The sequence below is a fragment of the Odocoileus virginianus genome, chromosome 32 (genome assembly GCF_023699985.2).
Source record: "Odocoileus virginianus isolate 20LAN1187 ecotype Illinois chromosome 32, Ovbor_1.2, whole genome shotgun sequence".
Lineage (NCBI taxonomy): Eukaryota > Metazoa > Chordata > Mammalia > Artiodactyla > Cervidae > Odocoileus > Odocoileus virginianus.
In genome coordinates this window covers 6837575-6862429 of record NC_069705.1, presented here as the reverse complement: position 1 = coordinate 6862429, position 24855 = coordinate 6837575, and the positions used below count along the sequence as shown (strand labels likewise).

At 46.0% G+C, this 24855-nt stretch overlaps 2 protein-coding genes and 1 non-coding gene across 5 annotated transcripts; 2 read left to right on the top strand and 1 right to left on the bottom strand.

The window, feature by feature from the left end:
- Window positions 1–20570, bottom strand: NKIRAS1 (NFKB inhibitor interacting Ras like 1). 3 transcript variants are annotated; one of them, XM_020898404.2, is made up of 4 exons: window positions 20455–20570; window positions 12204–12314; window positions 6284–6525; window positions 1–514 (listed from the first exon to the last, which is right to left on the bottom strand). In XM_020898404.2, the coding sequence occupies exons 2-4, from the start codon at window positions 12295–12297 to the stop codon at window positions 272–274; spliced, it is 579 nt and encodes a 192-aa protein (XP_020754063.1). In that variant the 5' UTR covers window positions 12298–12314; window positions 20455–20570; the 3' UTR covers window positions 1–271. The 3 variants fall into 3 exon arrangements, with proteins under 3 accessions (XP_020754063.1, XP_020754062.1, XP_070315946.1); XM_020898403.2 differs by having other exon boundaries at window positions 20459–20551; XM_070459845.1 differs by having other exon boundaries at window positions 421–6141; window positions 20459–20556.
- On the top strand, window positions 15738–15810 carry TRNAG-UCC (transfer RNA glycine (anticodon UCC)). The gene has a single exon. It is a non-coding gene; the product is annotated as a tRNA-Gly (tRNA).
- Window positions 20571–20650: 80 nt separating the features above from the next.
- RPL15 (ribosomal protein L15) lies at window positions 20651–23190 on the top strand. Its single transcript, XM_020898406.2, has 4 exons — window positions 20651–20740; window positions 21146–21328; window positions 21432–21568; window positions 22821–23190. The coding sequence occupies exons 2-4, from the start codon at window positions 21157–21159 to the stop codon at window positions 23124–23126; spliced, it is 615 nt and encodes a 204-aa protein (XP_020754065.1). The 5' UTR covers window positions 20651–20740; window positions 21146–21156; the 3' UTR covers window positions 23127–23190.
- The last annotated feature ends 1665 nt before the right edge of the window (window positions 23191–24855 follow it).

The window sequence follows — 24855 nt, the reverse complement described above, 5'->3', positions numbered from 1 at the left end:
TCATCTGCATACAGCCAAGCTTTATTCTTTTAATAAGTACAACAGAATGTAAATAAATAGCTCAATTCAGGGACAAGTTTCAAACAGTGAGGGTGCAAATGCATGATTTCTAGTCAGGCAACAATACAGCTTAGCCCAAGTAAGTTAATGATAACTGAAAGTGCATCCGAGGCTTCCTAAGGACCAAGGCAGACAAACGGCCTCGCTTGAACGTGTTCACAGACAGCTAGAGGCAGTCCCAGCTGACCGAACAGCGGGCGCGTCTGCAGTTCTAGTTTTCCGAGCTCGAGTTGCCTTTGTTTTTCCTGCCGGGCAGAGGGAAGCTGGATTTGCTCTGGGGCTGGGAGAGCTTGCTGGCCAGCAGGGTGAAGGGCTCGATCAGGGTCTTGCGGTCGGTGACCGTCACCTCCCACAGGCGCACCTTCTCACTCCTGGCCCACTGCTGCGCCACCTCTGCGTCCACCTGTCGCTGCTCGGAAAGGTCGATCTTGTTCCCTAGAACCACGATCGCCACCTGGAGGAGGGGCAGGGGGAAAGGTCACACTGCAGCGTCAGCTCCCAGACCAAACGGAGAAGGGAGGCTGTACCCTGTAACCAACCGCTTCAGAGGTGACCTGCGTGGTGAGACGGCGGGGCAGCACCTCGCTGCTTACATGTGCCTTTTGTTAAAAACAGGAGTGCGCTGCGGGCGGCTGTGAGACGCTGTAACCGGTGAAATAACGGGTGTGAATGGAAGGCGGGCTGGGGAAATCAATGCCTGGGATACAGATAACGTCTGACCGAAACGTGCCTGCATTTCAGTTTAGCTCTTACCTGCTGTCTGGGAGATCTGAGAGGTGTCCTTGAAAACACAACAGGGCGCCTGGAGCCGGGAGAGGTCTGCACCCCGGGGGACCTGGCTCAGCCCACTCCACTCACGGTAATCCGAGTCACGGCCAAGCGCCTGAGGCGGGCGCTGAAACACCTGCTGAGCGCGTGCCCCAGCGGGAACACTGTGCATTAAAGGCGGGGCGGGCGAGCCTTCTCAGTGGGACACTTGCCGCGCAGGGCACACGCGGGCGACGCGAGCGGCAGTCACGGGGCAGTCAAAGCCGGGAGCAGGAAACGGCACCCGGGTGTTGAGAGGCCTGCTCAGGAGAGGCGGCGGGGGACAGCTCGGACCCACGGGCGGCCCGGCCTCTCTGTGGCCGTCTCGCTGGGACGGAGCAGCGTCCGGAGCCCGGTCTTCCCGGCCGGTCTGTAACGGCCGTTTCTCAGCAGGAGCCGCCCTCCCGGCGCTCCCACCCCCTTGTCACCCGCTTTTCGGGGCCGCAGAGGCGGCGCGCTTTGCCAGCAGACGTCCCCGCGGCCGGCGTCTGCACAGAGGCCTCTCCTGCGTCCCCTCGGCTCAGGGCCGCCCCCGACGCTCATCGCCCAGTGGCGCCTGGTCACCGCACGCGCCACCCGTCATGACGCTTCATTGGGGTGGAGTGGATTACCCTTAGGGAGCCGTCTCTCAGCACCCTCTCCACACAGGCTAACCATCGCCCTGACCCCGGTCAGCACCCTGAGTGCGGGCGCCCTGAACACCGCAGGGACCCACCGCCCTCACCCGCCTCCCGGCGCCCCTCAGCCTAGGCTCCTCTAGCCCACCGCCCTGACATCGTGATCACCTGGATCACGCCCCCACCCAGTTCATTAGCAGCTTTTTTTCTGAACGGGCCCGTGCATCTGGCCGAGCTGGGTCCCCGCTGCTCCGGGCCTCTCCCCACGGAGGCTTCTCTGCCGCGGCGCCCGGGTCGCAGACCAGTCTCAGGACTTGGTGCACGGGCGCAGCTGCTCCACGGCATCTTCCTAGATCAGGGAGCGAACCCTGTCTCCTGCACTGACAGGCAGAGTCTCAACAACCAAGCCCCCCAGGGAAGCTCCAAGTTGAACTCAACCGCACTGTGTGCCCACAGCGTCTACTTCATGTGGCTGGAGAACCACCTGCCGGCGGTCCCCGTTCGGAAGCCCGACCTCGAGGGCGGTGCCGGCCCAGGCGGCGCGCTCCCCTCTCGTCCCTGCCGCCGCGGCCGCCTCCTCCGGCCTCCAGTGTGCCTCCGCCTTCCCCCCTCTCCTCCGCTGACGTCCACGCTTTCAGCAAGAAGGCAGAAGCAACGGGAAGGGAACTTCCGTGTACTTCACCACCGCACCTAACCGCCCCCCTCACCCTCTAAGCCCACGTCCACTCTCTAGGATCGGGTGTCGCTCCGCCAACCGTCCCCTCGCTCCCGTGCCTCTCCACTGAGCCATCCTACATACAAACACCACTGTCTCATCCGAGAAAACCTTCTCAGCATCCTCCCAGCTCCCGTCGGTCTCCCTTCAGTCCTGACTCTTTGCGACCCCATGGACGGTAGCCCGCCAGTCTCCTCCGTCTACGGGATTCTCCAGGCAAGAATACTGGACTGGGCTGCCATGTCCTCCTCCAGGGCATCTTCCCCACCCAGGGATCGAACCCGTGTCTCCCGTGTCTCCTGCGCGGGCAGGCGGGTTCTTGACCACCACGCCCGTGGGAAGCCCTGCCCCTCTCTGGGACAGACGTTCACCCTCTGCCTCCAGGCTCTTGAAGAGCTGTTTGCTGTGCTCAGCTCCCTCACTGCCGGTCCATCAGACTTCATCTCAACGTCATTAAACTGCTCCGCGTTCGGCTTTCTTGATCTGCCTTCAGCATCTGACAGAGCCTGGTCACTCCCTGCTTTCTGAAGCGCCGACTGCTCTTGCCTCCCGGTCTCTTTGCCCTCATCCGTTGTCTTCCTCTTGCTTCAGAGGCCACTTCCGGTGCAGACTCCGCCGCCGCGGTCCCCTCGGTGCCAACCACTGAAGGTCGGCGTGCTTGAGAACGCGCTAGTGCAGTAAACCCGGCTTCGCACCCTGTCCCCCAAGGCCAGAGTCAGCATAGAGCGATCAGTTTAAAACTAAGTCGAAAGGAAGTTCAACTTCCTTCACATGAAGGAAAAACGGAGCTACAAAAACACCCTTCACCCAGAAGAGTCACGGAATCCAGACACTCAAGCACAGTGTTGTCAAGAGTGCACAACAGGCGCTTTCTCTGTATTCCTAGGGATGGCAGCTGGGCACTGTCCTTACCCTCGAGACGTCCCCGGTGGCTCTGACGGTAAAGCGTCTGCCTGCAATGCGAGAGACCCAGGTTCAATCCCTGGGTCGGGAAGATCTCCTGGAGAAGGAAATGGCAACCCACTCCAGCATTCTTGCCTGGAGAATCCCATGGACGAAGCCTGGTAGGCTACAAGTCCATGGGGTCACAGAGAGTTGGACATGACTGAGCGACTTCACAAGATCCTAACTTCTGCTGGTGGATCTTCAACTATGTGCTAAAACGTAGAAAATAATAAAAGTCTAAGATTATTCACTGTAGCATGGTTCATAACAGCACATGACCCGAGATATCCTGTGTCCATCAGCCCGAGGCTAATTACATATGATACATCCATAGTCACACAATGGATACCAGGCATCAGTTTTTAAAGAAAAAAACAAAAAAGGAATCCTGAGTACTGCTAGGGATTACATGAAAAATACAAGGTGTAGAACCATAAGCCGCCTCTGGTATAACAGAAGAATAAAAGGTATGTACATTTTTATTTGCTTGTATTTATATGAAGAAACTCTGCAAGGGTGCCCCTCGACTAGGAAGATGGGAAAATATTTAAAAAGCACAGTTGGGGTACCAGAAATGGATGGTTGAGGACAGGTGGGAACCAGAGTTCACAGGAGTCCTTTTGATGTATCCTTTTAATTTTTGAACCATGCGCAAACATTGCCCGTTTCAATTTTTCTTTTTTTTCGTTTCAATTTCTTAAAAACAAACATGAAAATAAGTCATGTAACCCCGGCTACACCCTGCCCTCCCTCTGCCTCCACCCAGAGGCGCCCTCAGCCGCCACCCTCACCGCCCGCCGCCCCCAGCTTGACAGGCGCCGCCCCAGCCTCAGCCGGGCCCGCCCAGAGCAGCCCCTCCGGATGCCAGCCAGGCGCCCGTCGCGTCCCCGGATCTCAGCGAGCAGTGTCCTCAGGGAGGCCTTCCCGTCTCCCGCCTCCCGCCAGCGGTTCTGTGAAGCAGAGCCTGTTCCACGGTCTCCTGTGTCCCCGGCCCCTCACCAGAACAGTGCTAGCCCACACCTGCAACGTCTGCTGTCCAAACTCGACTACACTGAGCTACCACCTCACCCAGGGCAGAAGGGCTTCACTAAAAAGCCTGGAAATGGGCTTCCCTGCTGGCTCGGCGGTAAAGAGTCTGCCTGCCCATGCAGGAGACGCGGGCTCCACCCCGACACAGGCAAATCCCACCCGCCACAGAGCAGCTACACCCGCGCGCCCCAGCCGCAGAGCCCGCGCGCCCCATCTGCTGAAGCCCGTGCAGCAACAAGACCCAGCCCGGGCAGGAATAAAGGAATAAAAATGTCAGAGTCTATGCACAACATGCCGAGGAGGGCGTGGGGAAAAAGGAGCCCTTCTACACTGCCGGCAGAAAGGTGAGCTGGAGCCGCCGGTGTGGGGGCTTCTTGAAAAACTAAAAATAGATTAATCATAGGATTCCGAATGCTCCATCCTGGGCATATATCTGGAGAAAACTCAAATTCAAAAAGATACATGCACTCCTACGTTGAAAGCAGCACTATTCATAGTAGCCAAGACCTGGAAATAACCTGCATGCCCATCATCAGGTGAATGGATAAAGACATCATGTATATATATTCAACGGAGTATTACCCAGCCATAAAAAAAACAAAATAATGCCATCGTAGCAACATGGATTGACCTAGAGATGGTCGAACTAACTGAAGTCAGTCTGAAGAAAAAAGACAAATACCACTGGAAATCATTTACATGTGGAGTCTAAAACATGACGCAGATGAACCTGTCGGACACAGAGACAGACTCACCGAGAACAGACCTGTGGCTGTCGAGGGGAGAAGGCCGGGGGACGGACAGAGTGGGAGGGCGGGGTCAGCAGGTGCGAGCCTTCACATACAGAACAGAGCAAGAAAATCCTACCTACAGCGCAGTGTGTGACTGAAGGGTTAGTTACAAACTACAGTTCCACGTATGTCAACATGACAAGGTTACAGCAATGGAGAACAGGTAAGTCACTGACGGAGGGAGGGTGGGCGGGGACGCGTGGGGACAGAAGAGGTCCTGAGGAAGCCCTGCAGCGCTGGGGGCCCCAGCTGTATCAGCGTCAGTGTCTCCGCTGCGTCCCGCTGCGTTATCTACGACGCTGCTGTTACTGTTTAGTCACTAAGTCGTGTGACTCTCTGTGACCCCGTTATCTGCAGCCCACCAGGCTCCTCTGTCCGTGGGATTCTCCAGGCGACAAGACTGGAGTGGGCTGCCATTTCCTTCTTCAGGGGATCTTCCCGACTCAGGGATCAAACCCGTGTCTCCTGCATTTCAGGCAGATTCTTTACCACTGAGCCAGCAGGGAAGCCCTATTCTACAATGGTTTTGCAGGATGTTACCAGCATTGGGGGAAACTGAGTGAGGGATCTCTGCTGTTTATTAAAATTCCATGTGAATCTACAATCATCTCAAAATTAAAAGTTTGACATGAAAAAATACATAAAAATTAGGTTAACAGGTTCATGACATGGTTCCCTAGGCACTGGGAAGGTGGTCTTGACTTGGAGAAAGACCTGCAACAAGACAGCTCCAGGCTGGGGAACCAGTGACTGAGAAGGACTTCTGGGGGGACAAAAATATCCTGCTGAAAAATTCTGCAGAAAGTAGACCCCTGGAGTGTCACTGGGGCACGGGGACAGGGGAACAATGCTACGTGGACAGACACGGGCTGGATCATCGAGGACTTCACAGACCACAGTGAGAATCTTATTTTCAAGTGGCAAATCAATAGAACCCAGTCATTAGTCATTTTTTTTCCATTTCTTTCCTTTTTTTTTTTCTTTTTAAGGCTGAAGACAATCCTATTTATTCAAAGAGACAATAAAAAGCCCTAGGATACAGTGGTCCCAAATGATATGAAATGAACTATGTATGTGAGAAACGGAGTCACTAAAATTCAACTTATACATGGAAACAAGGAAAGGTAGAGAGTCAAGTGCTGGTCCTGGTGAACATGTCAGCTCTGTATTTCCTGGGCTAAGAAAAAAAAAATCATGAAGATTACAGATATTGTGACTACAACTGAAAGCTTTTAAAACATTTTAATTGCCCAGAAGTCCATGCTACAATTTAGACAGAATTCACAGTTGGCTTTTTTTTTTTAAACAGCCCCACTTACCTCTTTTTTATCTTTGAACTTATCAATCTCCTTCTTCAGAAGCTCCACTCTTTGAAAGGATTCAAGGTTATTCACACTGTACACAAGAACAAAGCCGTCGGCAAATGAAAAATAATGCTTGGGCAGCTCCACGCCTTCCTGCAGGCCTCTGGTGTCATACAGATGCAACTGTTCCTTGACCCCTCGATCCGTTTCCACTGATGCCATGTACACATCTTCCATTGTCTCACAGTCCTCTATTCCTGGGATGAAAGGCAAATTATTATTTTTTAAACCTTTACTGAACCTGTTACAATAGTGCCTCTACTTTTTGGCTGCCTGGCATGTAGGATCTCAGCTCCCCGACCAGGGACTGAACTCACAGCCCCTGCACTGGGAGGCAGTCTTAACCACTGGACCACCAGGTAAGTCCCTAGAAATTACTTCTGTATATACAAATATCACATCATTACATTATCCATCTGAAACTAATAATGTTACGTCAACTTCATCTCCATTTTTTAAAAAGCTATTAGTTTCTGGACAACTCTACAAATTTTTGAGTATTTTCTCATCATGTACAAGTTGGCTTTCTAGGTTCCTTATTTACTATACCTAAGAATCATATTTCCACTTATTAACTTATTTAAAATGAAAAGTAGTTAAGATTCTTTCTTCCATATAGGAATAAAAGATAAAGATATATATATAGATATATATATATTTCCATAAAGGAATAAAAGATAAAAATTTGGCAATGAGATTTACTATTACTTATTTTTAAAAAAGTAACTTACAAGTCAGAGAACTTAATGTCCAAAATGGAAATTAAAGTCTGATTTTTAAAGTAGTTTCAACAACTAAGTGGCCCTGTTTTCTTCTTCATCAGAGTCAAGGACAGGACTTGGGTAATCTTGATTTTTCTCTGTACAACTTCCACTATTTCCAGGGTCTGTTTAAAGAACTCAAACATGTCCAGTCCGGGTCTAAGCACCAGGCCTTAATTCCCCAGTGCCCCCCGTGCGCGTCTGTGTGGCGTCTTCCATGTCCCCACACTAAGGAGACTCTACCCGTCCGCCCACCCGTGGCCCTCCTGCTTTGTCCCGGGATCGCCATCCATCTGCCCAGTCCCAAGTGTTCTCTCAGAAGGAGGAAGCATGGGTGAGAGTGGGAGGCCCTCACTCAGGCGTCTCCGACTCTGGGACCCCAGGGACTGTAGCCCCCCAGGCTCCTCTGTCCATGGGGTTCTCCAGGCAAGAGTACTGGAGTGGAGAGCCTTTCCCTTCTCCAGGGGATCTTCCCAGCCCAGGGATGGAACCCAGGTCTCGCACATTGCAGGTGGATTCTTTCCCGGCTGACCCACCAGGGGACTGGTGAACATGGGTGGGTGAACATGGTCCCAAGCCAGCGCCCCGAGGGCTACGATCTCTGCTCCATCCACCGCCAGCTCCCACTCCCCTGGCTGTGCCCTTCTCCGGAACCACTACCAACAGCTCAGGCAACACCTGGGCAACACCTCATCCTCTCCAGACTCTGCTGAGATGTCAGCTCTGTAGCTTTTCTTTGGATTATCCTCTTATTCTCCATCCTGCGCTTCCTGTGTCTTGCACACGTAGGACCATTTCACCCGTCCATCTTTTCATATCTGTCCCCTCCGAAACCAGAAGTAAACTCCTCAAGAGCCAGGACTGTGGCTAATCTCTCTCTAGTTCTGAGAACCAACAAATCGACTTAGGGATGTAGAAAGTCCTCAGAGATCATTTGAGTGAAATGAATGAGTGAGTGAGCTCACACCTGGTGCCCCAATTTCACCCCCCTGCTCGCCAGAATGATGACCTTGAAACGGGCAATCTTACTCTGCTCCATCTGTGTGCATTTTGTCTCTGCAACTCGTCCGTAACTTCCTTGAGAGAAACACCCACTGAATACACGCTAAGTATTCAACAACGGTTTGTTGACAAGGAGGTTAAGACGAGAAAATGAACAGTCTGAATTTCAATGACTAGTGTGAGAGGCAGTCCGTGAAGACACAAACTTGGCAGAGCTTTGATTACAAAAAAATTTTAAAACAAAAACTACCAAGACTTTGGTCATGGTGGATGTTTTATCTGCCAAAAGCCAGTCTGGTTCCCTTCCTTCCATTAAGCTTAGACTTTTTGAGATTTTGTCATCCTATAAACTGTGTGAAGTCAGACTCCTCGCCAGCTCTCCGGATCACCTCTCCCACTCCATGCTGCCCCATCCCAGCGGGAGACTAAGCTGCACTCTGAAAGGAAAAAGAGAAGCTGCTGCAGAGGCGAACAGAGGGCACGGTGGAAACGGGGCAAGTGAGTGACCTGCTCCCAAGCTGTGGGGCCAGCTCTTTACCCTCCAGGCAGAGGAAGCTGGGGAATCGGACCAGTGAAAAAGTTAAAAACCCTAAATATGCTAACCTCTTGGGTTAACTCTTTTTTTTTGGGGGGGGGTTAACTCTTAATGACAAATGCCCCACCCAGGTCACCTTATAATGAAGCAAAGTCATGAATCCCACCCATGGCTTAGAGCTTTAATTAGCTTTTCAGTTCGCCATTCTTAACTACTAAGCAGACAACCAAGGATTAGCAGACACCCGAGGAAGAGACCAAAAATCAGGAAACAGCACCTGAAAAGAAAGAGACTGTGCAAAGAAAAGCAAACAAACAAACAAAAAACTACCAAATATTACATTTAGAGAGAGAAGACAGTGCATTCATGAAATGAGAACAGGATACTAAGAAAAGAAAACTGAATATAAGGGCTAAAAAATAAAGCTAAGGAAAATTCCCATAACGTAGAACCAAACACTGAGAGACAGAAAACAGGAGAGGAGAAATTTTAAAAATCAAGAGGGTTAGTCCAGAAGATCCAGCATCCAAAAAAAGAGAGTTGTGGGACTCCCATGGAGGTCCAGTGGCTTAAGACTCAGCGCTTGCAATGCAGGGGGCGAGGAATCCCAGGTCAGGAACTAAGACCCCGCACGCCTCGCAGTGTAGTCAAAGCATTTAAAAAACAGCATGTAATCACAGGAGGACATTAGATTTGGAAAACCACCTCAGCATGTGTGTGCTCAGTCGTGTCCGACTCTGCGACCCCATGGACTGTAGCCCTCCAGGCTTCTCTGTCCATGGGATTCTCCAGGTCAGAGTACTGGGGTGGGTTGCCATTTCCTTCTCCAGGGGATCTTCCCGACCCAGGGGTCAAACCCTCATTTCTGGCAGAAAGAATCACAGGGATAATAACAGTAAACAGCTTTATTCGGAAGCCCCAGGGTTAGACTGCACCAGGCACAGGGCTATCTGAGGCTGTCATTGCCCAAGGCCTCATTTCATCGTGAAACATTTTTAACCCAAAAAAACAACTGGAAGATCTGCTCCAGCAAAAAGATGACAAAAGGTCTAGATACAGGAACTGAAACCCAGAGAGAAGAAAGAAGTCAAGGGAAGTCCTGTGGTGATAGTTGTGCAACAGGCCCAGAGAATGCCAGCTCCCAGATCTCACCAAAAAGTGTGTGTGCGTGTGTGTGTACATGTGTGGTGGGGGATTATCTGATACAGCAGACGTCACAGAAAAGAGAAACATCCGGACATGCATAAGAATTAGGAAAAGGTATAAACAAAACTATAGAAATGATGAACAGGGCAAATATTCGCCTCCATAAACAGAGAAAGAAAGAAAGGAAACACAGTACATGACGCTGCTCAGCTGAGAACATCCACGTGTGCCGGCAGTCCTCAAGGTGTGGTCTGACAGATATCCCTTGAGGTCTCCTTCCAGGGAACCCACACGGGCCAAGCGTCAGACATGAGTGAGCGACTAAACACAACACAACGGGGCAAAACTTTTTTCGTAACAACGCTAAGGCAATCACCTTTTGCACTATGTTGACATTTGCTGATGATGCAAAAGTAACGGTGGGTAAAACCACATTGGCTTAGCACAAATTCAGGCAGGGGCACCAACTGTCTTGGTGGCTGAATTCCTCACCACCTCCTAATGCAGTTTAAAAAGGAAAAGTCAATTTCATCTAAAAATGTCCCTGATAAAGCCAGAAAAATGACAAAATTTATTAAATCCCAATCTTGAGTATGTATCTTTACATCTTTTCAAAATTCTACGTGATTAATGGGAAGTCTGCATTAAGTATTTCACTTAAGGAGTAATGCTGACTGTCTGGAGGAAGAGTTCTTGTGTCTGAACTGCAAGCTGAACTAGGCTTTTTTTTTAAGAAATGACACACAAAAAGCCATGGGTGTTTTTGGGAATCTGACAGACATTTTCTCAAAGATGAATAAACGAGTCTATCATTTCCAGGAAGATAACTGACAATATGTGTGGTTAATGATCAAATTTGTGAGCTTTCAAGCAAAAAGGAGAACTGTATCCATCGGCATAAACTCGATAGCCTCCCAGTGCCGATGAGATTGGTGATGACATCAACAAATGTTATTCGGAAGATCTGCTTATCTAAGTTAACCAGTATTTTCAAAATGACCCATTCATGATAAAAAACCATGCTTGGGTAAAAAATCCATTTGATGTGCAAGATAGATCAATGTGATTTTAATGTAATACAAGTTCACTGATGTGGTTTTAAAGGTTCACACTGTGTAACCTTCAAGTAACTATCAATGACCCTAATTTTAGTGAAATATCAAAGAAGCAAATCCTGAAGTATCTGCAAAGCTATTAAAATACTCATACCTTTTTCAACCATACACTTGTGTGAGGCCAGATGTTCTTCACATATTTCAACTAAAACAACACACAACAGCAGGTTGAATGCAGACGCAATCGGTTATGATAATCCAGCCGTCTTCTACTCGGCTGGACATTTGATTTTCAGAAATGCAAATCAACAATTGTCTTCTCACTAAATTGTTTTTGAAAATAGAATTATTTTTCATAAAAATGTGTTCCCTTAGCATGTAATAGATGTATTGTTCTTACTTTAAGTAGTGCATTTAAAATTTTCCTCAGTTTTAATTTCTAATGTAATAGAAATGTCATAAGACATAGCCTACATAAACAAAAGCTGTGGGGGTTCTGACAGGATAAAGGGATTCTTTTTTCCCCCCTTAGGCATAATTTGTTTTTTGTACAAATTAGAATCTGAGGGTAAAAAATTCAGAACTGTTAATGCAGCATTTATGACAGGAGTGATGGTTTGGGGGAAATCAAAAGGTTTTTGGAATTTCTGATGCAGGCATCATAATAAAAACCGAATGTGGAATTAACCAAAGTTGTTAAATATTATTTTGGGAAGGTAGAAGAGAATCAGAGCTCATCAAAATGGTTAATAAAAATGAGATAGAAATGTGCTCCAGGGTTCTTGCCACTGACAAACACTTCAAAGATCCATGATTCTACCTAAGAGAAGCCTCATTTCATTCTGTTATGTCTGTGACCTCCTTAAAGCCAGAGAGGCCTCATCATAGCCTGGATCACAGAGGAAGTACAGAACAATTTTTAACTCAATGAATGGATAAATGAATGAGATAATCCAATTCACAAAAGTAGGTCATACTGCAGCAAACAGCTGTCTCTTCCATTCTTAAAACCCATTCGGCAGTATTGGAAAGTCATGTATGAAATAAAAATGAGAGCTCAATGTATCTTGAAGTCAGTGAGCCTGTGACTCCAAGACTGCTATTCGTGATGTAAATAATCTACTGGAAACCACAGACAACACTGTCTTGCCTGTTATAACTCCTGTTCTAACAGAGTGAGTACAAGCACTCTTGAATGTCGACAATATAAAAACGTTTTCTCCTTGCCCCTACATACCCCTTCAGTCTCTGTCGACTTCTACAACCCTCCCAGTCCCTCTAGATGACACCTCACCCATATCTAGGTCAGCGCGGCCAACCAAAGGTCCCAATCAGTTCCCAGAGCCTACAGGGAAACCAGAGAAAAAAAATCTTACCAATAGTATGATTCCCATAAAGGAGCTGCTCCAAGATCGCCGTTTTCCCCACAGAGAGCAAGCCACAGACCACGACCTTGCAGCCTTTCCCCATCTTCTCTTCGGAGATCACTGTGAAGAGAAGAGAAGATCTTTAAAAGAAAAGAAAAAAAAATCCTTTCCTTTTTATGTTTCAATGTAATTAATAACATGTACACAGGGGGATACTGGGTATTGCAAGTATAAAAAAAGATACAGAATAAAGTTTATTCTTCCAAACTCCGTTCCCTGGTTCCCACATGCTCCCTCAGAGCAATCACTGCTATGGTTCCGTGTATACCCCTGCAGAGGTAACCGAGAGAAATACAAGAATACACGTATAAACATGCTTGTTATCAAAAAGAATAGACACATCTTATATAAAGACTATTTCAATATTAATTAAAGTCTGCAGCAATCCAAACAGAATCCGAGATAAATCCAATCCTTGAAAGACTGCCTGCTCATCAATGTCTACCTGGAAAAACAAGCACTTAAGTAAAACTTTAAGGAGCCATGAAGATAAAAATTTGGGTAGAGAATGGACATCACTAAAAATTTGGATAGAGGATAAACATCATTTTTTTAAAAAAAAGCATTAACACCATCAATGCCAATGTTAGTCTTTTCTCAGGAGAGTGAGATACTGCATTTGGGGCTGTCTTAGTCACAATTCTTTCTGAGTCATGGTTCTTCATGCTAGAAAAATTGCTCAGGCACTTTAAACCGAAAGAAAAGGAAAACTCATTCCTCCTTGCTTCCTCAGATATCAAGGAAGAGAGAGATCAGGTAACATATTATTGAATTTTCCTCAAGGTTTTTTTTGTCTTCCAGAAGGCAAGGTAACAGAAGACAAGACAGAAACGGAAAAAAGACTCATTAACTACAACAAAATAGCCTGCTAAGAGAATTTAAATTTCCACATTGCCTTTTGCCACCTTCCAACACAAACCTTAATCATCATGTTCTCCAGTTCTCTTACCTAGAAGAGTGGATGGGCTTTCCAGGGGGCTCAGTGGTAAAGAACCCACTTGCCACGATAGGAGACGTGGGTTCAACCCCTGGGTTGGGAAGATCCCCTGGAGCAGGAAATGCTCCAGTATCCTACTCCAGTATCCCTGCCTGGGAAATCCCATGAACAGAGAAACCTAGAGGGCTAAAGTCCATGGGGTCACAAGAGTTTGACATGACTGAGTGACTAAATAACAACAAAAGCAGAAGTGTGGAACATGCAATAACTCTGACTTAAAAAGGATGCCACACCTCCTTCAAGGCAGAAAACAAAAATGTTCAAATAAGCATCCAATAAAAGAGACCTGTGGACATCTTTCTATATGCACAAGTCGCACACCACTCGTTTTTAACCAAGATCTAAAACACTAAGTGAAAAAGAACTTTCCATCAGCCTTCTTTACTTTCTCAAAGTCTGTAATTTTTTTAAACTGAGGTATAGCTGATTTCCTTGGGCCTTCCCAAGTGACACTCGTGGTAAAGAATCCACCTGATAATGTAGGAGACACAAGAGATGACTGTTCAATCCCTGAGTCAGGAAGATCCCTCTGTGGTATTCTTGCCTGGGAAACTCCATGCAAAGAGCCTGGCAGGCTATAGTCCACAGGGCTGCAGAGAGCCAGACACAACTGAGCCCGCACAAGATGCATAACTGATTCCCAATATTAGTTTCAAGTGTAAAAAGATTCAAAATGTTTATAGATTATACTCCATTTACAGTTATTATAAACTATTGGCTATATTCCCTATACTGCACAATATATCCTTTTAGATTACTTATATTTACGTAAGTTGTATAAAAGTTGTTCCTCTTAATCCCCTACTCCTATATTGCCCCTTCCCCTTTCCTTCTCCCCATAGTAACCACTAGCTCGTTCTATCTGTGAGTTCTCGTCTTTCCTGTTACACTCACTAATCTGTTTTTTTTTTAAATTCCACATGTAAGTGGTAACCTACAATATTTGTCCTTGTCTCTTATTTCAGTAAGCATAATACCCTCCAGGTCCACCCATGTTGTGGTAAATGGCAAAATGTCGTTCTTTTTCATGGCTGAGTAATATTCCACTGTGTGTGTATACCATGTCTACCTTATCCATTCATCTGTTGATGAACACTTGGGTTGCTTCCGTATTTCAGCTGTTGTAAATAATGCTGCAGTGAACATTGTGGTATAGTTATCTTTTCAAATTTGTTTTTGTTTTCTTAGGCTATAAACCCAGGAGTGGAAATGCTCACTCATATGATAGCTCTGTTTTTAGTTTTGTGAGAAACCTCCATACTGTTCTCCACAGTGGCTGCCCCAGTTTACATTCCCATCAACAGTGTAGGAGGGTCTTCTTTTCTCCAGTTCCTCACCAACATGTGTTATTTGCAGACCTCCTGATGACAGCCATTCTGACAGATAAGAGGTGATCTCTTACTGGGGTTCTGATTCGCATTTCTCTGATGATAAATGACGCTGAGCATCTTTTCATGTGCCTACTGTCCACCTGTATGTCTTCTTTGAAAAAGTGTCCATTCAGATCAGTCACTCATTTTTAAATTGGATTGTTTTTTTTGATAATGAATTGTTATATTTTGGGTATTAACCCTAGTCATATTATTTGCAAATATTTTCTCCCATTCAGTACATTGTTTTCATTTTGTCAATGGTTTTCTCTGCTGTGCAAAATCTTTCAGGTTTAAACAGGTGCCATTTGTTTATTTTTGCTTTTGTTTCCTGTGCCTTAGGAAACAGATTCAAACAAACATTGCTAAAATTTATGTCAGAGTGTTCTGCCTATGTTTTCTAAGAGTTTTATAGTTTTTGATCTTACATCTTTAGTCTGTTTTGAATTTATTTTTGTATATTGTGTAAGGAAATGTTTTAATTTCACTCTATTATATGCAACTGCCCAGTTTTCCCAGCACCACTGAGGAGACTTTTTTTTCTCCATTATATATATTCTTTCCTTTGTCATAGATTGTCAAAGTCTACAACTGTGTATAACCCAAATCAGGCCACAGCACTAATCACATGAAATATTTTAATGCTACTATTATTATAGTGCAGTAATAACACAGTACTCATTTCCAGAGCAGTATGTTACATTTCACCAGGAGATAAATAATCATCACTTATGTGATATAACCATTATTTCTTAGGCGGCATCCTCGGAATCATTCTGATAAATCTTCCCAAGAGTATTTATCACCTACTTCCAGGAGAACCACTTCTCTTAGGGGACTTTCTTTTCAATTTCAGAGTACTTGCAACAGAAAAATTCTCAGTCTGTCTTTATCAGGGCAGGGTTTGGTGTAACACTAATCTTCTATGGTATGCTAACACCTATGTCAGCGACTATAGCCTGTATTAAAAGGTTTTCTATAGATACTTCTGAATTTGTGATTAATGTCATTTCCTTTATCATAGGATTCTATTCTCTCTCTCCATACTGTGGTCTGCTGTTACACTACTGAATCTTTCTTTCAAAGGGTTTTTAATATTAGTTAAAATTTGGGACTTCCCTGATGGTCTAGTGGCTAAGACTCTGTGCTTCCAATGCAGAAGCCCCGGGTTCAATCCCCAGTCAGGGAACTAGAACCCACATGCCACAACTGAAGATCCCACATACTGCAACTAAGAGCCGGTGCAGCCAAATAAAAAAATGTTTTTTAATGGGATTTGCATGCCAAGTGAGAATTATTAAAAATAATAATAACAATGGTTACAATTTAAAGAAAGTTGCCACCTAACTATGAGAGAAGAGAACAAGAAAGTGGTGGCAGCACAAACTCATTCTGTTTTCAGGAAAGGCTGCCGCTGGAATCTAAATTCTGATTTTTCTACTATCTTCTATTGTTACTTCCCTTCCTCCAAAACATCTCAGCCCCATAGAATTTGTAAATACCAATCCTCACCTCTTCTCCCCTTGAAGTGAAGTGAAGTGAAGTCGCTCAGTCGTGTTTGACTCTTTGTGACCCCATGGACTATAGCCTACCAGGATCCTCAGTCCATGGGATTTTCCAGGCAAGAATACTGGAGTGGGTTGCCATTTCCTTCTCCCCTTACTGTTCAATCAAAAAAGTCCCCCATTACCACATACTATACCAACCTTCAAAAAAAATGCAAGTGCTTTAAAAGGGTAGGTACATACTGTAGTTGAGGGAAGCCGCTTTTAAGAGAAAAAAAAAAAAAGCCCAGTGATTAACAGCAATAGACTCTGTGAAAGGGAGCTGGGTATGAGTGCTAGGGACTGTAGAAAACTGAAAAAATGCTGAAATCAACAGACTCCTGAGAAATCAGAAATCAAATATTCCTGAGACTCTTTGGAAGTAGTCTTAATTATCTGCTTTAAAAGTGGTATAATGCAATTGTACTTTGATCACTTGTGACTGGCAGATAAAGTATGTTAAAAATATGCATTATTTTGTATTTGTGTATAAGAAATTGCAGGAGTTATTTCAATACCTCAGAGGAAACTTCATCAAGAGTGTAATAAATTGCAGGAGCTATTTCAATACCTCAGAGGAAACTTCATCAAGGGCAAACAGCAAAAGGAACTGAAAAAGAGGTAATTCAAACACTAGATAAGGATTTTAAGGTTTTGCAGGAAGGAGAGAAGGAAAGAAAGAAAACAGAACAGACCACGGTAAATATTTCACACCACCAAAAAGAAAACAAAGATAAGAGTGTGATTACTTAAAACATACCTGAAACATTCTAGGTTCTTAGTTGTCTTCACGTGAAAAACAATACTACTACATAAACCCGAAGATCAGTGACCTGCTTTACCATCAAATAAAAAATATGAATTCTGAGGCAAAAACTATTGTGTGTAAAATAAATAAGTTATAAGGCTATACATTGTACAGCACAGGGAATATAGCCAATATTTTCTAATAATTATAAATGGAATATAACTTAAAACTGCAAATCACTGTTGTACACCTGAAATTCATATAATATTGTACATCAACTATACCTCTTAAAATTCATTTCTTAAAAGTATGAATCCTTCAAAAAAATTAACATCTAAGGTAAGATTCTGAATGAATAACATTAAATACACACAAAAACACTTCATTTTCTATGCATGATCATGATGGCAGGGACTTTCATGACATACAAGGAAACTGTTCTCACATTTATATATACTCATATTTACAAACAAAAATTACTAAAAGCTTAGTTCTCTGAGCATTATAATATTCCATAATTCCCAAACATAATAGATATGCACCATTTCCTTCCAAATATAAAAGGAGGTCATCTACAATGCCCTAAATGGGCCGGGAGTCACAGGAAGAGACATGGGGTGGCCAAGCCGCTTACTAAAACCAGGCTTTGAAAGTTTGAAAGTCTCCAGAGTAGAGAGCTGACCTCTAAAGTTCCTTCTAACACTCTAAAGTTACAAGCGCAGAAACTACTTACCCAGAAACCACATCAACACGAGGTTAACACCAAAAGCGGTAGCTAAGGATACTTGTACAATCCCTACCCTAAGAAACTGCTGGACAATAATATTCAATCTGGGATCTATGCATCCCTGATATTCTGATGTATTAATAAATGACTAAGAAAATGTGCTTAACAGACAAAATCCAATACAGTCTTAAATACATACTGCTTTGCCTTCCAGGCTAATCAACAACGTGGCTAGAGAATAAAACTGTGATCTAATCCATCCTGTTGAAAACACTGAGCCCTGTCAGTATTCTCTTGGAAGAGCCGCCGGAGACAGCAACCCCAAATTGTCAGTACGGCTGTTCTAAGGAAATCATTCTAGTTTTAAAGTAAAACTAGCTTTTACTTTAAAAACTAGCTTTTATTGCATAAAAACAGCTTTTTTATGCAACCGGAAAAATACTAACACTGAAACACTGTTGACTTCATAAAGAGATGTTATGGATCTTATAATGTAAGCATAGCAGGAGGAAAATTTCTACTCCTATGCATTGGTTTATGTAAACATAATGGATTGTGTGCAGTGCTTCCACTTACCCATATATGAATACATTTCACTTACATAAATATATATTAAGAGTTTTGCAAACTACATTACACATAATAAATACAATAAGCACATTCCAGCTTACCATTCTTCTACTTACTCAGTAAATATTTACTGAGGGATTACCATAATGACAAGCTTTAGGGGTAAAGCAGAGGGGAAAACCAGAAATGATCACTGCCCTCAGAAATCTCAAAATCAATTGAAAATACCAATCCAAATCTTGCAAAATTACTACATGAGACACTGCAAATTAAGAAACAAAACTGCAAAACCTAATTAAGAAATTAGCAGTGATTAATCACATTGCCAGAATCTTCTTTCCAAATGATGATCCCAACTTTGCAATCAGTAGTTCTTGACTAATGTTTCTCACACCCCACATCTGATCCATCAATAAACCTTTGAAACGCATCCATGGCTGGACCAGTTAGCGCCTCCATCACTAATGAAGTAGCCCAAGGCACCATCCTTTCTCATGCGGTCTCTCAAAGACGCCCATGTCATATTCCCCAAATCCATGAGTATTCTACTTTACATGGACTTCTAGGTTACAAGACTTCTTAGGTTGTGACTAAATTAAGAACCTGAGAAGGGGAGATTACCCCGGCTTATCTGAGTGGACCCAAAGTCATCACAAGTGTCTTTACAAGGAGGGACAAGTGGGTCAGAAAGAGAGAGACAGCGATTTGAAGATGCTACAATGCTGGTTTTGCCAATGAAGGAGTAAGGAGCCACGGAATGCTTTAGAAGCTGGAAAAGAAAGGAAATGGATTCTCCTCTAGAGCCTCTAAAAGAAACACAGCCCAAGTGACAACCCCATTTTAGCCTAGTGAGATTCCTGACCTACAGAACTGTAAGACAACAAATGTGTACTGTTTTAAGTCTGTAAAGTTGCTGTAATTTGTTTCAGCAACAATAGAAAAATGAATACAACTTCCTAACTGGCCGCTTTTTCCCTTCTTCCTTTTAGCTTCAAATGATCTTTTGTTGTTTTTTCGGCTGCGCTTGCTTGTAGAATCTTTTAATAATTCCCCCCAATCAGGGACTGAACCGGGGCCATGGCCTTGAAAGCACTGCAGAGCCAGAGAATTCCCCCAAACGATCCTTTTTAAAATGTAGGTCACATGAAGTCACCCTTCTGCTCAAACCCTTCCAGCGGTTTCCAATCTCAGAAAGTCTGCAAACCCACAGTCCTCATAAGAACCTCCACCTCTTTGATGTCGCTTGCTAGTTCCCCTGTGGCTAGATTCCAGCCACACGACTGTTCTCGTGTTAACTAACACAGGCACTGAACAGCTTGGCTCTGTTCCCTCTGAGATCCGGCCCCAGGGCTCAGGTCTTTCCTCAAATGTCACCCTGAAGATGCCGGCCAGAATTTCTACCTCCATCCCAATACTCCCTACCGCTTCACTCTCCTCAACGTCTGTCGTTAGCACTCACCACAGACTACAATATGTGTATGTTGACTGCCCTATTCCAAGAAGCTAGAATTTTTGCCACAACCCCAGCCACCTTCCCAGCAGCTGGGCGCACACGAGGCACTGGATAAATCAAAGCCCCTGTGAGGGGCTTTTACAACGGTACCACTGCAACTAGGGGAAAAAACCAGCAAGATCGGAAAGGAGGTTGGAAACTAACCAAACCCGTTAATTTAGACGACAAAGGAGACTCTTACACCTTCGCCCCATTTCAACTTAGAATGTGTAAAAGAGTTAAGCCACTTCATTTCTCTAAAATGAAAATATTCTGGAGGTGCAAAAAAAAAAAAAAAAAAAGGCCAGTAAATAAACTGTCAATTAAGAACGCAACACAAAATGTCTGCATTTTCTCAGCTTCCCCCCACCCCCGAAACGCTCGCACCTGCCGACCAGATTGTGGCATATAAATAGGTTTTCCAAAAAAAAAAAAACCCCAAACCAGTGGTTCCAACGGAGCAAACCCAGGGCCAGACCTGCACGCAGGAAAAGCGCCACCCGGGCGGGCCCCGTCCCCGCCCCGCGCCCCCGCAACCCTCTCTGGAGAAAACCCCTCAGAGCCGGGTCTGCGACCCCAACTGCTCCGGGAGGGGCGCAGCCGCCGCCGCGAAGCCCCCGCGCCTCCAGCGGCCCGCCCGGCGGGACCCCCGGCCTGTGCGCGCGTGCGTTCAGGGAGAGGGGCGCCCGCAGCCCCCCGCAGGCCCGAGCAGGGGCCGGGAGCGCCGCGGCCCCGGGAGCCCCGCCCCCAACCTGCCTCTCGGCCGCAGACGATCGGCTGCCCGAACCTCGCCGCCTACGGTCGCCGCCGGCTCTGAGGCGCGCGTCCCGGGCAGCAGGGGGCGGGACCCTGAAGCAGGTCGAGCCCAATCCCGGCCGAACTCCGCCCACCCGGGCCCCCTGTCGGAACTACATATCCCATGAGGCCCTGCGCCGCCGCCGCTTTCCACCGGAAGGAGGCTTGCTGTCGTGGGGGGCGGAGCGCCAAAGGGATTGTGGGAGAAAGGTTCAGTCCTTTCCGTCAGGCGGCAGCCATCAGGTAGGCAGTGTCAGGATATTCGCGGCTTCATCCGCCGCCGATCTCCTTTCACGTCGGCCATCCAGACTCGGGGGCCCTGCGTCCTGGGAGTTTCTCCTGCCTCCTGCGCGGCGCGGGTTTGATTAAGGCGCGGGGCAGCTCGGGGCGCGGAGAGGCGGCCCCCCGGAGCGGGCTGGGTGGGGGATGCGGTGATGGCGGTGCGGACCCGAGCTGGGCCCGGGGCGCGGAGGAGAGGGAGGTGCGGGGAGCCGAGCCTCGGGCGTTCGAAAACGAGGCCGGCAGGCCGGGAGGAGTAGGCGTCTTCACTCGCGCCGCTCCATCACCGCGCCTGCCTTGTGTCCGCCGGGCGCTGAGGCGGACGGATGCCCGCGGCGCCCGTGCTGTCTGACACCCGCGTATCCCCAGGGTGAGCCGACATGGGCGCCTACAAGTACATCCAGGAGCTGTGGAGGAAGAAGCAGTCAGACGTGATGCGCTTCCTGCTGCGGGTGCGCTGCTGGCAGTACCGCCAGCTCTCGGCGCTGCACCGCGCCCCGCGCCCCACCAGGCCCGACAAGGCGCGCAGGCTGGGCTACAAGGCCAAGCAAGGTGAGGGGGGCCCCGGGGTGGGGTGCGCCTGAGGTGGCGGCGTGGGAAACCCGTCCCGAGGCCTCCGCCCTCACGGCCTCCCTGTCGTCCTGCTCTCAAACAGGCTATGTCATATACCGGATCCGTGTGCGCCGCGGGGGCCGCAAACGCCCAGTTCCTAAGGGTGCCACCTACGGCAAGCCTGTCCACCATGGTGTCAACCAGCTCAAGTTTGCTCGAAGCCTGCAGTCGGTTGCGGAGGTAAGAGACTTCTTGAGTGGCGCGCGTGTTGGTCACCTCCTGGAGGTGATGGAGAAGGATCTGGGCTGCTGTTAGGTGGTTCATTTGTACCTAGGTGAGCCCTGTTGTGTTTGACATGTGGTTTGGTGATTTTTATTTCTACTAACCTCAGTGAATCTTTTCAACACCTACTTAGGGGAAAAAGTGCAAGACCTTTATAGATGCAGTATTTTTTTAAAGACAACTCCCCGTCAACATTAAAATTGGACAAGTGGGAAGATAAAGCCTTTTGTAAGGGGAAGAGAAAGACATAACATTGTGTTCGGTGTCATCCAGTTTGCTTTGTCGTGATAGAATTCCCGTTTTCTAACACATAATAAATACGTGGAATTAGGTTCTGACATGATACAGAAAAGGGTTTCTCGCCCATCTGCCCCCCAGCTTAAGTGGTAAAGAATCTGCCTGCGGTGCAGGAGATGCAGGTTTGATCCTTGGGTGGGGAAGATCCCCTGGAGGATGAAATGACAACCCTCTCCAGTATTCTTGCCTGAAAAATCCCATGGACGGAGGAACCTGGTGGGCCACAGTCCATGGGGTCACAAAAAGTTGCAAAGACAACGACTAAGCACAAACGTGCAATCTTGTTGAGTTGCTACCAGAATTTAGTTTTCATTTGGGAATCTCCCATAGTTTATTAATTAATATAAATTAATATTAATTAATATAAATTAATGTGAACCTGTGGAGCCTAGACTTTTAAAGGGCAATTAAACATCTTAAAGAGGAAGTCTCCCCAGGTGTTACTTGTTACGAGTTGTCTTTCTTGGTTAGTATATTAAGCTATGCTCTGTTGAAAAGGTTGTCCAACATGGGCCTGTTGCCAGCTATAAGCTAAAAGTATTTTGTTTTAAAAGAAAAGGCATAGGAGGCCATGGAAGAGACCTTTGTAGCCTTCAGAATTCTCTTAAGTTTGCTAACACTTCTTGTACTAGAAAAGTGCCAGGTTCCAGAATACTAAGCTTGGTTAGCTAGATAACTAGTATTCACACCTTAATTGGCAAGAAGGTAGTAAGAGAAAGGTCTCAAATAAGCACGTTTGTGTTATTTTCTAGTTAAGTCTTCCTTCCTCTTGGGATCCCAGCCTGTGGGGAGATGCTGAGTATTTGAGTAGTATAAGTCAGAAGGCTTAGTCTCTTGTCTAGTGAATTTGCTGTCTTAATATGTTACTGGGATGTGTTGAAGGCTGACCTTGGGCCTTTGTTTCCTGTCTTAGGAGCGCGCTGGCCGCCACTGTGGGGCCCTGAGGGTCCTGAATTCCTACTGGGTTGGTGAAGATTCTACATACAAATTCTTTGAGGTCATCCTCATTGATCCATTCCATAAAGCTATCAGAAGAAACCCTGACACCCAGTGGATCACCAAACCAGTCCACAAGCACAGGGAGATGCGGGGGCTGACGTCTGCAGGCAGGAAGAGCCGCGGTCTGGGCAAGGGCCACAAGTTCCACCACACCATCGGTGGCTCTCGTCGTGCGGCGTGGAGAAGGCGCAATACTCTCCAGCTCCACCGCTACCGCTAACATACGTGATGTTTGTAAAGTTCTTATCTAATAAACAATTTAGGACGTTCTTGTCTGCTTAAAAGTGTTCTTTAATTTGTCTGTTAAAACTAGTTGTCTGCAGATTGCTTCATTAAATGCATTGTCAAATTATGAAAGTTAAAAGTGCAATAATGTTTGAAGACTTATCGAAGTTACTTACACATATAAGTGTGTATGAAGTGATGGTGTATCTTGTTTTTAATAAGGGAAATGCCTTTGTTTTTGCTTTATTAGGGAGTTGATGTGTCCGTGTTTAAAATGCTGTTCGGTACAATAGGTGTAAAATTCTGTAAAAGAGGAGTACAGAAACTTAACCCTGTAGATTTGTTGATGCATGTGGTGAGACCTGCAGCTTTATTGGGGTGATGCAATGCTCTGCAGTTTTATGGAGTTTGGCAGGGACAACGTTTGCGGTTGGATTTTCCTTGGAAATGTGAAGGGTGTCCTGATCTTTCTCATGATCATATGCAGAAAAATAACAAAATTTTTGACTAGGGCCTACATTTAGGCTTAATCTAATACTACATTTGTGTAACTGCTCCTTCTGAAAAGCAAAAAGTAAAGTAATGCCACCATTTTTAAGAGAATTGAATAGACCTGTTGCAAGAGGATTCTGACAAATGAATCAAATCCTGGTTTACCTAAATTAAGTTGCCTTGGCCTCCATGGTACCACTGAAGTTCATATAAAGCTCCTGGTTCAGGCTTTGGGATCTGTAGAATACTGAACTTCCTGCAAAATGGTCCTATATACATTGGTGTCGATTGAAACTGATGGAAATTGAACATTAGATAAGTGGGGGGGGGGGGGAGGTAGTTATTAGCTCTTAAGGTTTGTAAGGTAGTGATGTTAGGACTGGGGGCTTGGTGTTTATCAGATCCCTTTCAAGTGTAGGATGGTAGGAAAAACCTGGATCAAAAAGTTAAATGTTTTATCTGTAGTATTAGTATGTGACCATCATGAACTCAGCCACATTAGGGGATGGGGGAAATAGAGGTGGTTATATTTTAAAATATCATTGCTAAGTGTAGTCTGTTCCCTAGGGTCAAGTCACTCCATTCTTAAAAGGCTACTGAGAAAACTCATGTTGGTGTCAATGCAAGTTCAGTTGGCCTTCAACTTGGTGTTGTCTACAGTTCCATCCCTGCTCAAACCAGCCTCACCATTCCAGACTTGCTGGGCCACCAGCTGTGACTGCCCTTACCACCTCATTCTGCTTGTTCCACCATGTCTTCCCATAGACTAGGCTTCTGTTTCCCAGGGTGGATTTGAGTGTAGAAAATAGAGAAGAGGATTTACCCCAATTCTTGGCTTGCTATCTTCATAAATAGTTTGGTATTGAAACTTAATCGCTGGTTTTCTTGAACCAATTTTTCTTTTTCTTCAAGGATCTTTAAAAAGGCCCACTTAAGTGATTTCCAGAAAACAGGCTTGCAGAACCTTTTAAGACCCAAATTCCTTCCAACTCAAAAAAATCTTAAACCATATTTTGTGTGTAGAGGTTGTTCAACTATATAACAGAATAAATGTCTATTAAACCAAAACAAATGGACCTTCTGTTATCTTTTGTCATTTAATACTAGTAGGCTTTAACGCAAACCAGCTTGCAAGAAGACACAACAAAATGATGGCCGAAACAGTCAACAGTTTCAGGGGAAGTGGATAGTACTTAGTTTTTATCGCACTTCTTTGGTCCTTGCATGAATTG

What these genes read in the sequence shown, in the direction of transcription:
- NKIRAS1 (XM_020898404.2), bottom strand. Translation starts at nt 12,297, where the DNA reads ATGGGGAAAGGCTGCAAGGTCGTGGTCTGTGGCTTGCTCTCTGTGGGG. An exon ending in TTATGGGAATCATACTATTG is followed by an intron (nt 6,526 to 12,203) that starts GTAAGATTTTTT and finishes CTTTCATCCCAG; the next exon opens with GAATAGAGGACTGTGAGACA. An exon ending in AGTTCAAAGATAAAAAAGAG is followed by an intron (nt 515 to 6,283) that starts GTAAGTGGGGCT and finishes CCCCTCCTCCAG; the next exon opens with GTGGCGATCGTGGTTCTAGG.
- RPL15 (XM_020898406.2), top strand. Translation starts at nt 21,157, where the DNA reads ATGGGCGCCTACAAGTACATCCAGGAGCTGTGGAGGAAGAAGCAGTCA. An exon ending in GGGCTACAAGGCCAAGCAAG is followed by an intron (nt 21,329 to 21,431) that starts GTGAGGGGGGCC and finishes GCTCTCAAACAG; the next exon opens with GCTATGTCATATACCGGATC. An exon ending in GCCTGCAGTCGGTTGCGGAG is followed by an intron (nt 21,569 to 22,820) that starts GTAAGAGACTTC and finishes TTCCTGTCTTAG; the next exon opens with GAGCGCGCTGGCCGCCACTG.